Source organism: Melospiza melodia, chromosome 12 (genome assembly GCF_035770615.1).
Source record: "Melospiza melodia melodia isolate bMelMel2 chromosome 12, bMelMel2.pri, whole genome shotgun sequence".
Lineage (NCBI taxonomy): Eukaryota > Metazoa > Chordata > Aves > Passeriformes > Passerellidae > Melospiza > Melospiza melodia.
In genome coordinates, this window is record NC_086205.1 from 9,105,204 (window position 1) to 9,119,743 (window position 14,540).

The 14,540-nt window shown below is 42.3% G+C and overlaps 1 protein-coding gene across 5 annotated transcripts in view; it reads right to left on the bottom strand.

Moving 5' to 3' along the window:
- ARMC8 (armadillo repeat containing 8) overlaps positions 1-14,540 on the bottom strand; it is a 62,766-nt gene that overhangs the window by 42,596 nt on the left and 5,630 nt on the right. For 3 of the 5 annotated variants that reach the window (XM_063166693.1, XM_063166692.1, XM_063166695.1), the window contains exon 3: positions 5,047-5,118. The exons of the other annotated variants lie outside the window; for them this stretch is intronic. In XM_063166693.1, the coding sequence (XP_063022763.1) occupies positions 5,047-5,118 (72 nt within the window). The remainder of the gene's footprint in view (positions 1-5,046; positions 5,119-14,540) is intronic. 5 annotated transcript variants of the gene reach the window in all.

The following is a 14,540-nucleotide window of genomic DNA, read 5'->3' on the forward strand; positions in this document are numbered from 1 at the left end:
ATCAGAACAGGCACTTCAGAGATATGGGGCTCTATAACTTCTAAACAACAGCTCTCACACAATTCTGCTGATTGCACATGTTTGCCTTGACTCACCTGTACTCCACAGCTGTGTTAGAAGAATACCTTGCTCCAGTTATACACATCATCCTTGTGGGGAGAGTTATTCCTCATTAAGAGACATGTAATAATGCAATCAGGTCCTGACTCCTGACTTGATTTGAAGAAAAGCAAAGAACAAGCACAGGAGAGCATCTGCTCCCCACTCTTTCACCACCCTGGAGCAAAGCAAGGCAGGTGAAGCTCCTTCCCCTAAGGCAGGAAACCACACCTGGTCAGATCCCTGCACTGAGGGGTGCATGGCAGAAAATCCCAATGCAAACTCCGCAAAAACCAAAACAAGGCATCAGGAAACAATTGTGTCCTGACCTCTTAAGGACATCCAAGAAGTCTGGACTAAACACTCCCTAATGTGCATGACAGACCTCACAGTACTGAGTCCAAGTGCAGGGAGTTCCTGGAAGCAGGCTGGGAACAGGCCAGGGACAAGGAAGGTCCCAGAGGATGTTCAGACCTGATAACAGCACATTACTGACAGCCCAGCCCTCAGCTCCTGCAGGCCCCAGGGCAACCAGCTGGGCACAGAGGAGCACTGGAGGCAGGAGGAGCTCTGACACATCCTCAGGCCTTGCTCTGAGGCAGGATCAAACATGGAACCATTTGAAGTGGCTGTCCTGGTCAATTTTCCAGCTCCCATGATGGAGATCCACAGCACTGCCACCCCAGCAGCCCCTCAGCATTGCAAGGCACATTTCTCCACTGCTGTAGGGCAAGTCCTGCTCTCCCCATTCTCTGCTCATCTGTCTTGTTTTTAACTCCACAGAACAAGACCTGCTTTTTGTGAGCCAGTTTTGTGTGATGATTGAGCTGAGGCAGGTCTCAGTGCAAACACAACACAAGAAGTGGAGGCAGGACATGGTCAGAAGCACCAAGGGTGGTTCTGTGAGAGGAGCTCTGTTACACCAACCTGGCACTTCACCTGCACTGCCAGGGCCAGAGCCACCTAAAGATTTCCTTTCTCATCTGTTTTACCAGGTTACACAGTTACCAAAGCAGCAATCTTTTATTCTTTTGGCAAACTCTAAAAGAACACTGCCTGAAGGAATTTGAATATGTTTAACAACAAATTGAAACATAAAATGTCATCTTGGTGTGTTTACAGGCCTAGAAACAATTCAAAATCCCAATAAATTCTTACTAATTTTCACTTCCATAGGCAACCTAACAGTCTGCTGTGCAAAACTCAAAATTCAAGTGATGTAATGGAAGAGTCCTTCAGCTGTTCTATATGGCCTTTAAAATGTACTCCAAAGAAATTTTAAAAATTTAAAAACTCAACAGTTAAACAGAATCATTGATAAATGCCAGGGAAAGATTAAAATTAGCTACACAAAATTCTTTGAGGGCACCTACCTAGAGAAAGCTTTGGGAAGAAGTGCACTACCACCTTACAATGCCAAATAATTGACTTTATGTGATAGGGGAACAATCATCTGGAAGTTAGAAAATCATTTTCAGTAAGTGTTAAGAATGATTCAGTGATTCTGTTAAAGGCCCTGGGTGGTTGGGACTAAGATTTGATTTAAAAACTTATTAATTTTGGAGCAAAGGAATAACTGAAGCTCTTAATGAAGTGGATTGGACTTTAAATGCTGAACTCTCAGCAATAATTAGATCAGCAGTAACTTCATTCAGGTAAGGGTTTTTGTCAAAATCACACACAGAAGAACTTCAACAGCTAACTACAACAAACAGGAAGACAGCTCTGATCTTCTCACTGGAATTTAATATTGCTTTCCCTATGCTCTGCCATCCCCACAGGAAAGAAGGAAGGGAATGATCCCAGGACTGAAAGGCCCTGCTGTCCTTTCAATGACAACCCAGCAATGCTGCATCCCTCTGGGTACAAAGAGCTGCTCCTCAGACCTGGAACACTGACTGATCAGGAATTCCTCCTGCTCATTTCACTCAAGGCTCTCCTTTTCCAATTCCACCTCTGTGAGCCATTTACAGTTCAGAGGGTCGGGAGCCAGCAGCACTACAGACTGCTACTGCATGAACAGCACTTAGCTCAGAAGCCCTGTTAAGATGACTTAGAAAAGAACAATTTATATTTGAACTGACGATTCCATCATTTCCCTGAGATTTAGGCTGTAAGAGGAACTGAGAGAAAGCATTAAATATTAAACTTGGACTCCAGGGAGGAGTCTGATGTGGTGACAGACACACAAACTGCAGGATTTGTTCTTATAAAACTGCTCAGTAAAGGGGCATACCAACAATTACTGTGGATTTCTTGGTCTCTGCTAGCAATAATGTGGGGCAGAAAGAAAAAAAAGCTGAAGGACAGGACAAGTAGGAAACTGTTTTTGCCAATGCTGTCGTGTCTTAGCTTTAAGTTACTCTGCCACTTAAAGAACTTGGCCTTAAAATAACTTTTCCCCTCTAAACTTTAAAAATTCTATTTTCTAGGAATACTACTAAAATGCAAGAATTTCAAAAAGTAACATTTCTGCAGCATTGTCAGGGGCCCAAGGCCAGCATTCCATGAGAATGGAAATTCTATGATTCTGGGAAGAGATACAGAAAATCACTTCTTGGGAAACAAAATCCACACACAAGCTGGCTATTTCCATTCTGAACATCCAGGGCCAAGTCTGTGCACACATCTGGACAGGTTGAACACCTCCAAGTTTTAAATTCCAGACATGGCAACTCTGCAAGCTTTCTTTAATCAACTTTGTTTTCTCTAGCACCCTCTTCAGAATAAGCAGTGCAGAGATGACCACAGGTCAGACTGAACTTTAAAGGGCCCCCAAAAAATTCATTTAAGGTATTGATACATGTCCCTTTCCAAAGATGACACCACTGAAGAGCCAGCTCACAGACTCTGGAGGTCACTGGCCCAGAAATGACAGGGATCCACCATTCTTCCACAGCAATTGCTTCCTTTGTAGGAAGATCCTCACAGGAGTTTGCATTTCTTTGCAGTATTTTAAAATAATAGGGTTATTTCATATAGTCTAGTAGTACTTGGCCTGATTTCAAACAAAAAATACTTCTAGACTTGTTTCCAAACCCCATATGAGTCTGTTCCAATATTTGAAGATACTGTATTCTTTTCCACTGAGTGACAGGTCTGAAGGGGTTCCTTGGGTCTAAAGAATATTTTCTGAAAGCCTGAGAGAGGAATATTTGGGGAAGGAGAGAGAAGCAAGAAATGAGTAAAAAACAAGCTGAATGACAGGATAAAGCTGCAGTAGAATTCTAACAATTCCCATTAGAGAAGACAATCAACTTCCTGTGGGAGCCTGAAACTGAACTCTGTGAAAAGAAAATTGTTCCTAAAGACTTAAACCAAAGAATGTCATGTTAGTTATTCCTCTACTCACTGAGGGAGAGGCTTGGCTTTGCAGACTGGAATTCCCCAGGCCCCTGCACTCCACCAGCTTCACTGATTAGAAACCACATCAAAAGAGCCGAAGGATTCCCACCTCCTTGACAGAGAACACCAGAGGAGTTCTCTAATCCAAACAGTCTATAATCTACTCAAGTCTCTCTGCAACACCTTGAGGAAATTGTAAAGCCTTCAGAAAGGCACTTGGGGGTAGATGATGTCAGGCTACAGCCAGGGAGGATCACTCTCAGTGTATTTCAGCTAGTCCTCCAGTCTGAAGAGCCTTTTCTGAGGATCACTGAAGAAACTTCCAGTCATTTGAGAATAACTTGTCCTGAAGAGAGGACAAGTGTGATAGCTCACTTTTTAACATTCCCCAGGGCCAGTCATTTCTCTGCAGTTGTAGATTAACTGTATAATTTACCTGGGAAGCCAGAAGGCATTAACAACAATGAAGAAAAAAAGCACTTTTGAATTTTCCTTACTGGGCACAAAAGCAGCAGCAAAAAGCAGGACAACTGAGGGAATAGAAGTCCTACAAAATGTAAGAACAGGAAGATTCTAGATTGGGAAAGTGAATCAGCAGGACTTGCAAAAACTCCAAGACCTGTTGCTGATAGAAATTCCTTAAATTTCTCATCATCTTCAACAAATGCCCATTTTCATCTTCTCACCTCCTGTGAAGTCTTCTCTTCACCTGTTTGTATCTGGTCAAAAGGGAAGATAATCCAGCAGGTTTGGTACAGGGGTGGCCCCCCTGCTAATCCCTAGAGAATTTCAAGGGCCAGCCTTGGCACAAACTCAGTGTCAGTGAGAAGATCCTCTCTGCAAATAAAAAGCATTTTTCACAAGGCAACAGCAGCTCAGGCAGAATAGTTTGGGACCTGGCTGCCATTTAAGCAAAAAGATACAGGTGGGTGCCACACTGCCAGCACAAGGACTGCAGTGCTCAAGGTTTTCATTCTCCACTGCTGCAAACTGAGGCTGGAAGAAAGCTGGAGGAGAAGAGGGATGAAATGAAAGCTGTAGTGAGCAGTCTAGGAGCTAAAGTCACCTGTTCAATTTGTACTAGTGGAATCAGGGTCCAGAAAATGTTAACATCAGCTGAAGCAGCAAGGTACAATAAAGTATGATCAATGGGTTTTAATTCTCTGCAGCAAGTGGAGCAGACAAGCAAATTATCTCAGATGTTTTTCAATATTTTAAATTAAATCTTAAACATAACCTTACACATTTTCAGTTATGAACTCACAGGCAGTTGGCTGAAGAACAGGATTAAGATACAACCACTTTCATCCATCATTAATATCAATGTCAAAAAAATAGGTTTTATTCCTGAGCTGATAATGTTCAATAAAAACACCAAGACTACTTTAGAGAATTCTATGAAATTCTAAATGAAAAGCATTACTCAACAGCCTGTTCTGTAATACATGAGTTTAACAGATATTTCAAGTCTCTCTCAGTTACATTAAAGAAAGTATTCAGTCAACTACAATCAAAGTTAAAACAAAAAAGTGCCTGTGATCGAAGGATCATTATTCCAGACCTGTTGTGAATCAGTGAAAAGGAGAGTAGCAAAGGACATACCTTGGAACTGCTCCCAAAACAATCAAGTTGGCTTTTTGTTTGTTGTTTCCAATTACAGCATTTTTCATATCTCTGTAAATCCAGAAAGAAAAACAAACCCTGGTAAATTATGCTGAGGTACTGAGGGCTTATCTATAGAATTTACTATTTCCATGAGGCTTATCAAGCAGTTTTCCACATGTCCATGCTGCAGCTACAGACTGGGCAGTGCTTCAGGGCACAGTTCCCTCAGCCCACAGGAAAATACCCCAGAGCTCTGAGATTCCACTACATCCCAACTCCTGCAAGCAAAAACCCAAACTATCTCACATGCACACCATACACCAAGAAGTCTTATTACTGACAAAAACTAGATATTCTGGTTCTTTGTGCCCACATTGTCACTAGACTTCTAAAACAATTTCAAAACCCCACTACTGGTTGGGAAGTCAAATATTGGGAATTTAAAGTATTAACTGAATAGTCTACTGGGTGCAGGCAAAGGCAAGCTAAGAAAAAGGAACCAGGATCAATCAGCAGTCTCCAGAGACCAGGCTTTACTCTCTTCACCCCAGGCTTCCTTTCATGTATTTCAGCAGGACACCTAAACATCTGTGCATCAAAATCTCAGGGATTAAATGGAAACCAGAGTATTTTCCCACCTGAGAGTCACTGCAAGGTTATACACATGACAGGCATTCATACCAGAGAGGTACCAGAACATGGGAAGCACTTTGGGAAGTGGACACTGGTTGCACACACTAAGAATTCCTATGAAAACATGTGATTTGTAATCTTATTCAGAAAATTGCTACTGCATCCTAAAAACCACCAACACCTGCTCTTCTTTCTCTTCAAATGAGCACATTGAGCATACATGAACATCCAGAGAATCTGAAAGCAAGCTTGCAGCTTAGAACTGGTTTCTGAAAATCAAGATGATTCAATTCTAGGAAGCTTTCTACCTGTTGGGGCCTTTAAGAGCACAGAATAAAGAGAGATCAACTTCAGGTAATTCTTTACCACCAAAAAACCAAACCAAAACTGATAAGCTAATCACTACACATATAATTTATTCAAACAATTTGGGAGTGTTAGTAGTTGCTTCAAGTGAGCACATTTTCTTGCCTTTCTACCTCTCCCAGCTGGTATCTGCAATTTTTAAGGAACATAGAGCAGCCCTGTCCTGTGAGATCTGCCCTGGCCAGCAGGAACACTATTCATTCCTTTGGTGTGCACTGAAAAATCAGATTTCACTGCACCAAGCAGCAGTCCCAAGAGCCCCAAGTTTAACAACTCCCTCCACTACAGTTGTCAGACTTCTTAGCCAAGGCAGGCAACTCCTTACTGGCACAAACAGGACCTCCATAAAGCTCAATTAGCAGAAGGTAATTGCCTGTTCTGCCTGAATTTCTCCACATGCATGCATAAGAGTACTTGAGGAATTCCAGGCTAGCTCCAAGTCTAGCTGTGATCTCAGAGCTCCTGCACGGGATCATCACTAAAAGCAGCTCAGCTGCAGCTCTGTGCACACCTGAAGCCAGCAGAGTCAGGAACCCCCTGCAAGGAGCCAGCACTGAACAGCAACTCCCAGCCCAGCATCAGAGGAAATGCTGCACCTTCCTGTTGTGTCCCCCTAAGGTGGGTAACTTCACACCATCAGGCAGGAGGGAGAGGAGAAAGAGCAAGGTCAGCAGACAGGCTAAGCTGGAAACCCCTGAAAATTCCACAAATGGAGTTGAAGTTGTCACTAAAATCAGAAACAGTACTTCAGTGGTTTCTATGCTGAACCCTTCACATTAAAGATAATTTTTAAAAGTTTGTGAAATGCAAGAGTCAGTCCAAACAGTGGCAGAAGCAAGGGTCAGATGTCTCAGAGGAATAATGGAACCTGCACCAACAGATGTGTCAAGTTCAGGCACCAAAGTGCTCGGGCCACTCCAGGACTTCAGAAGAAGCTGCCTCTCCCTGCTGCCCTGAGGCACCAGAGCCATCAAAAACTGCACCCTACCCACAACCTGCAAGGGCATCTCAGGCAGCTAAAGGGGAGGCACCAACCAAACACTCTGGAAATTACCAAACAGATTTTGGTGATGTTTTAATACTGTGTGCTTGTGATTTTACATTGTATTTTGTGTAAAAAATCCAAAATAACAAACAAAACTGAAAACAACACTAACCAACTTTTATGACCCCTGCTCCAACCCCCAACAGAATGGTTTGTTAACCTTATAATCATTTAATTAGTATTTCCTATTAGAATTTCATTCAGAGACCCTTTCACAAGTGGCAGGAGCATGGCCAAGTTCCACAACACTCAAGTGGAGAGGGTAAGAGAGGGCACAGTCCTGATCTGTAAATTATTCAGATTAATTTCTCCATCCCACTTTCATAAAGTTCCTCAGAAAAGCTATGTCAGACAGGTAAGAAATGGCACAAACTTGAGATTTCTCACAGATCCAACACATGTACATTTGACCAACTTCAACTTGCAGGCAAGCCAAAAACCCTGAGACTGGAAACATGACCAGAACCTGTCAGACAGTGCTCAAAGGTCCCCATGTCTGTGTGCACTGCCAAGCTCCTGCCACACTTCTCTCTTCCAAGTGCCCCCTACAGAAGTGACCTATTCAATACACAGGAAGCTGTGGATATGGAAAGCAGAACACCCTTAAAATGCCACATTCAAATGCTGCATAGTAGTAGACTTTTTTGAGTACTATGAAAAATAATTATGTAATTGCATATGATATTTTATAGAGATTTTCCTGATCAGGAAGCTGGTTCCCTAAGAAGCAAGGAACTACCATATGCTGTCCTGGGCTACCAGGTCCTTGGTGAATCACAAACCTTGGAAAAACTGAGGGCAACTCCCTCATTTGAGAACATTACCTCCAACAAGCTCAAGCTTGCCCAATCTCAGATCCAAGACATCATGAGATACATCCAAGGAAAAAAAGCAGCAAAGATCACTATCTTGTATAAAAAAAAGGAGGCAACAAAGAAACCTCAGGAACTGAGTCCAAAACTAACCCCCAGTTTATTTCCAAATGTCAGGCACCCTGCTCCCATTTCCTCTGTGCAGGAGGGAAAAGGGAACAGCAGTAACAGCGCAGTTACAGGGAGATGAGAGCTCCAGAAGTACAAAACAGCCCTGGTGACTCCAGGCCTGACCTGTGACAGGACCATGATCCAGAGGGAGATCCAGCCTTTCCAACTCCCAGCTCAGGGTATGAGCCAGCTGCCAGCAGCCTCCCAAGAAAAACTCAGAGCTGGCACCTGCACCCACAACACCTCAGCACCAGCGAGTGTCTCAGCCAGAACAGCAACTCTGTGGAGAGACAAAACACAAACCTGGAGCTCCATAAAGCAGAGCCCTTAAGATGCATTTGATGTTGGCTGGGTTTTTGATTTGGGCTTTTATCTATCCTGTATATTAAATCTTAGTTTAGATTCAAACTAAATTCCAAATCATTTAACAAAATGACCTTCATTACAATCAATTTAATGCATAGGTTTAAAATCTGCTATTTATGCTGACATGTATTATAGTGCAATAAAGTAATTTACATGGAAAAAAACCTGCAAGAAGGAATAACACAGGCTGCCAACAATAAAATACTGCAGAGCTCCTAGCTAAGTGCTTGGGAATATTGCATCCTGAAGTGCTAAACCAGCTTTTTCAATCTATTATTGCTTCTTAAAGAAATAAAAATGTTGTTTCATCAGTTGCACCTGTAATCATTCAGCTTTAAGTTATGAAACAACCTAGAGACTGGAAAAGCAGCAAGACTGATTTTCTTCCTACAACTTGAGAAAATCAGTTGGGTGATGTTTGTCAGCTGTAACAATGTTTCAGAACATTGCAACCCAAAAGCAATCAGTTTAATTAATTAGCTATAAATAAAATGCAGTGCATGCTAGTATATGAACACAGCATGAGTGTTTAAAAATATTTTAGGAGTACATTAAACTAAAGAAAAATCTAATTTCCATCTAAATACAGCTTGACAAGATTTACAAGAAGAACTAATTTGCCAACTGTGCATGAAGTTCTGGTTTTATTTTGATATTTAATGTGTAATTGTTTAAAGGCACCAGATAGAGCCACTTCAGACAAGCAAGAAGTGACATTAAATATAACAGTCTGCAAGTAAAATATGGTCTTTCAGTTTCAATGATTCCTAACCAATAAAAACCAATATTATTAAATGTCTACATCCTGAGAAAATGAGTAGTCAATGAAAATTATTATTGCAGAAGGAAGCTGAGGAGCTGACCTTTACCCTACACAGAAGTTACTGAAGTTCAACATCTCAATGAAGTCAGTTCTAAGTTTGGGACTCCTTCCACAGAATAAAACCCCAGTGAAAGACAACAGTGAGCTCAGGTCCCAACTGAGAAAGAAGAGACTTTCACAGCACCCCCAGTGAGCCCCCATACCTGCATCTCTCCTGCAAAAGAAATCCTGAGAAAGCAGCCTGGATACAAGGACATGGTGACAATTTGGCTCTACCTCCTTTTTTAAACTATAGTAAATCAAGCACAAACAGAAGCAATTATAAAATTCTGTTAGGAAGCCCTGGAGCTTTCCTACATCACCTTCCATCAAAGCAACACAAAAGATCTTGAAAGGAGCCAGAGTGACTGGAGGAAGCAGCCACAGGAACTCCTCAGAAGAAGAGGAAATAAACAGCCTGCATGACATTTCCTCATCTTATGGCTTTTGAAAACAGCAGAGAGCCACAACTCAGGGGTTCCTGACAGAGCAGGGTATCAAACACGGGCTGAACAATCACAGAAGGAAAAGCAGCCCTTGGCACCTCCAGCCAATGCTTTCACTTTTACTATGAAATAGTTCCAAGAGATTCTGAGCCAGTTATGCAGCCAGACAAAGCTCCCAACACAAAGCACTGTCAGGGCTGGAGTTTCATCTAGCAGGGGCTGTCCAAAGTCACAACAACAGAGTGACACAAAGCAGCATTCCCAAAGGCCTCAAAAACTCAAAATGCAACTTTTTAAAAAGCTGAGGTACTGCAGCTGATACAGGGACACAGCTCAGAGAAAAACCAGCTGCCCCAAGTGCAGGAGAGTTTCTCAGTTTCAGGATCATATGAGCAAATGGCACCTGTGCTGGCTGGACTACAGCCACAAGCTCACTGTGGACAAGCTAAGTTTGGATAATTATGCTTCCCACAGCTTTTGTCTCCTCCTCCTCCTCCCTTTTCTCCACTCTCCCATTTTTATAGATGGATGGAAAGCAACATCAAGATTTAATGACCAGTTTTTGAGTGTTAAAATACACCCATCACTCTTTGTCACAGAATTCATTTCTAAGATGGATATTACTTTGGCTTGAAGCTGTTTTCTACTCCTTTAGTAAGTAGAGACCAACATGACTGCTGGTACAACCAAGTGAATAAAATTTGACAAACTCCTGTCAATTCAAGCAAACCCCAGAAGTCCTAAATCAACTTATTTTTAAGGTTAATCATCAAGTCAGGAAGCAAAGTTTCAAGATTTCTAATCCCATTCAAAAATAGCAGTTGATAAAACAATAAAGATGATTTTACAGGAAATAGCAAAGCAGCAAAGCAAGACAGTGTTACTCAACTCCTTTGAATTTTAACACTTAGAAACTGTGACACCATCAACATACAGTGCAAACTAAACAAACAACGTTTAGACAAAATCCCCTCAATCCATGGTTGTTCTCAATATTAATTCTGTACTCTCAGTGCATAAAATCAAAATGCTGTAGAAAAATAGAACCTGGCTATAATTACAGCACTGCAGAACTGTAGAATTTAACACACATAAAGCTAAAAGTGATAATTTACTCCAACTCCTCCATATCTCAAAGCCATTGAAAATGCTTGAGCTCTTATCTCAAGTATCCTCTCTGCAGAGGCAAATTACTGTGTCAGGAGTTTCCTGACAAAGAAAGTCTACCAAACAGAAAGAGAAGTGTTTGAGTGGCCCATACCTGTAGTTAGAGATCTTGATAGCTTACTCCTACCCTGATTTTATCCTGCTTTCCAGTGCTCCTCTTGCTGTGTGTGACAGACTGAAGAAACCTCCCATACCAAACCTTCACTTCCACATAGGAATTTACATCATTCAATTCACCTGCTGCCCTTCTGATCAAGCTTAACAAGGTCAGCTCTCCATGCCTCTGGCTACAGTTTCAACTCAAGCTCATTTCCAGTCTCTGCCTGGACAGACAAAAGGGAGATGCTGTTTTTCCCTCCTCTCCCAAGCAGGTTTTATTGCCTCATCCTTTGCACTGGGTCTGGATATGGTGCTACAAGTTGCATGAGATCGGTAATGGAGAAACAATTTGCCTCACTCAGTCTTAACAACAATGTAACCCAAATTTAAAGTATTTGAAGTTAGTGGTAGATGGGAGTTCAGCTAACTTCTATTATGTAACCAGTATAAGCTAAAAAACCAAACCAACAAAACCACAAGAACCATAACTGGAGAGAGCTCTGCATTATCAGCATTTCAATTTCAGCATCAATCTCTGCTATTTAACCACACTAGGTCCTAAAGAATTATCCCAACAGAGGTGTGGGCAAAACAGCTGCAGCTCAGCAGAACTCTCACAAATCCTCACTCAGAAAATCCCTGCTCTGTGATGCCAGGTCAGCAAAACACTTCTTTCACAACTGTCCCAAAACAGCCAAACCACGTGAAAAGAGCAGCTCCACCACTGCTGCTTCACATGAATAACCCAAAATATCAAATACAAGTAACTGTGGTACCTTTTTTTTAATGTCTCTATCTTCCCCCAAGGATATTTCACTTCCCAGTATGAAGGACTGCCTTCAGCATTTAGCAGTGCATCCCACAGCTTCGGCAAAAATTGAATGAAATTTCATTAAATTGAGAGGTATCTGTAACACTACATTTTTACTGCATTATTCTTCATTCACTGCCCCTTTATTTAAAGTTACTTTTGGCCACTGTCCCATTTTAAACCCACCACTCTCTATCTACAGAACACTGCCCACCACAAGTGATCCACATGGAGAAGTTTTCAGTTTCATTCAGGACAGTAAAATACCTTCAAACAGCCTTGCAGCATGTGTTTGGCTGTTCTAAATGAGAGCCTGGAATATTGTTTGGCACTGTCCACTGCACCTTAGGCCAACAAGCACTGAAGGACCACCAAACCCTGTTAATTTAACACAGCTACTACTCATTAGATTATCATAATCTGAAGTCTCTCTGTCATGAAGCAAACCCTCTGATTTTTATCTCCTAATAGCTATCAGAGCTAAGATGATGCACTGGCCTAGTCAAGCCTAAATTCCCTTTTTCAAATGGGTGTTACTCAGTTCTCATTAGAACAGAAATCCTCTAATATCTCTATGCCCATAAACTCTCTCATTCTGGAGTTTCTGGACATTTCAGATAATGCCTGTTTGAAGTATATTTTAGCAAGTAATTCTATGAGCTAGCCTTCCTGCCATAATCCCCCAAGAAAAGTATCTCAAGAGTTGACATTATCAGTTCAGAGCACAGCACAAACACAGCACACATAGTACAGTCAGCTGAATCATCTGGTACATAAATTAACTGGAAAACAGGGTTCTGTCCCTTGCATGTTACTAGAAATATCAACCCTTCATGTCAGCATAAAAGTTCCATATTGCAAATGGAAAATGAGCTTCTTTTGGAAAGCTACTAAAGTCCAATTTTTAATACTGATTCCAATCAGTGCAAACTGGCAGCTCAGAACCAGAAACTCCAACACTAAGTATGAAGAATCACAGCCTCAGCAGCACTGTTGGCTCTCTGGCACATATCCCTTGGGCCCAACCTCCAAGTTCAGTCTTTACAACACCCCCAAAGGACAGAATTATTTCTCCCCCAGCTGCCTGCTGCTTGCACCCTCCCTTGCAGGCAGCCACTGCCTTTGTGCACCAGATTAATCAGGGGAAGGTAAGCTCTGAATGGCCATGTAATGTTCAGCTGTGCTCAGCCTGAGCTCTGTTACTGAGCCCCACCTCAGCACCCCTGTGAGCCCATCCTCCCCAGCTCCATCACAGTCTGACAGAGGCTGTTCCTGCTCCCTCCTCTGACTCTGAGCCTCAAGCCATCACAGCAACAGTATCACCATGCTGAGGGCTGTATCAACACAGGGGTTTTGGAGAAAAGTGGCTTCACAGCCACCTCAAAAGTAGCAGTGAAATGGAGTCAATAACCATCACACTCTCATGGGCTCAGAGCAGTAAATGCAAGGCCTGAAATATTAAACAACCCTGTGAAGCTGAAGATTGTTGGCCAAATATCATAGATACACCTGAAGTTTAACCCACCTCCAAATATTACACCAGGAGCTGCATACAGAACAACTTACTTGCCAAAAACAAGCTGTTCTGCATATGCACCTTTTCCTGCATTATAAAAAATGCAAAAGTGAGAGTACCTTTTCTCTGGCAGGAACACATTTGCATTGAAATGCATCTCCCTCTCTTCCCTCTGTGTACACCATCCTTCCACCTGACTAAAAAAACCACTGCAGCCCTGAAAGCCCCTCTTCACAGAGCACTACTTAATGCTCAGATGTTTAAGCCTTTCAGTTCCTCCTCTCCCTCCAAAAAGCCTTCTCTCACAGCTCACCTCTTGAAAGGGAAAAACCAAGGAGCAGAGCAGTGCTGCCAGCACCACCTAAACCTGCTCCAATTTCTGTCAGATCCTGCAGCTTCCCAGCTCCAAGCCACAAAGAGCCCATCCTGCAGTTCACAAAGCTCCAACAAGGGACTCAGGAGCCTCTTCCCTCCACACATGAATGACTCTGCACAAAAACAATGCTCCAAAAAATTACATCACTTGTTTTTAGCCAATAACATCTCCAAGTTTCATGTAGGATATGCATTTACTGCCTAGGAGACAACAGAATTGACCCAAATGTACAGGGGCAAACCATGACAGGAACAACCCTCTAAGGACTGCTCTGTTTCCACATGGCCAAGGGAATATGCACAAAATTAAAAAAGCTCCTGCAGAAAACTGAGGTTCAGAAGTGCCCACTGAGACTGAAAATCTGATGCAGCTGTTTGGGATGCAAAATGTAGAGACAAGTGCTGTTCATCACTTAGTGCTACAGAAAGTTGAACAGACAAGAAGAACCAGAAGCAAAAAGCCTCTTCACAACAGTGTAAAGGGGGTAACTGTTGCTCCCTTAGAACTGAGGTGGGAATTTCCTCTCTTCCCACTTCATGAAGTTGCCTCTCATATTTCACGGAGTTTTTGTGGTGGCCAAGTGTGAACACTGCACTGATGATCCCTCCAACAGTCATAGCTGAGAACACAGCACACTATTACACAGCCAGCTAAACCTCTGCCTGGAACATTTATCACAGACCCAAACTACAAAATATAAAAAATAGTTGGATGCAAAACACACACAGTGTGAGGGCCATGTGCCATTTCTATAGGATGTTTCTTTCATTGTGCTGAGAAATAAAATGCTCACACAAGGTTGGAAAATGCTTGTCTACTAA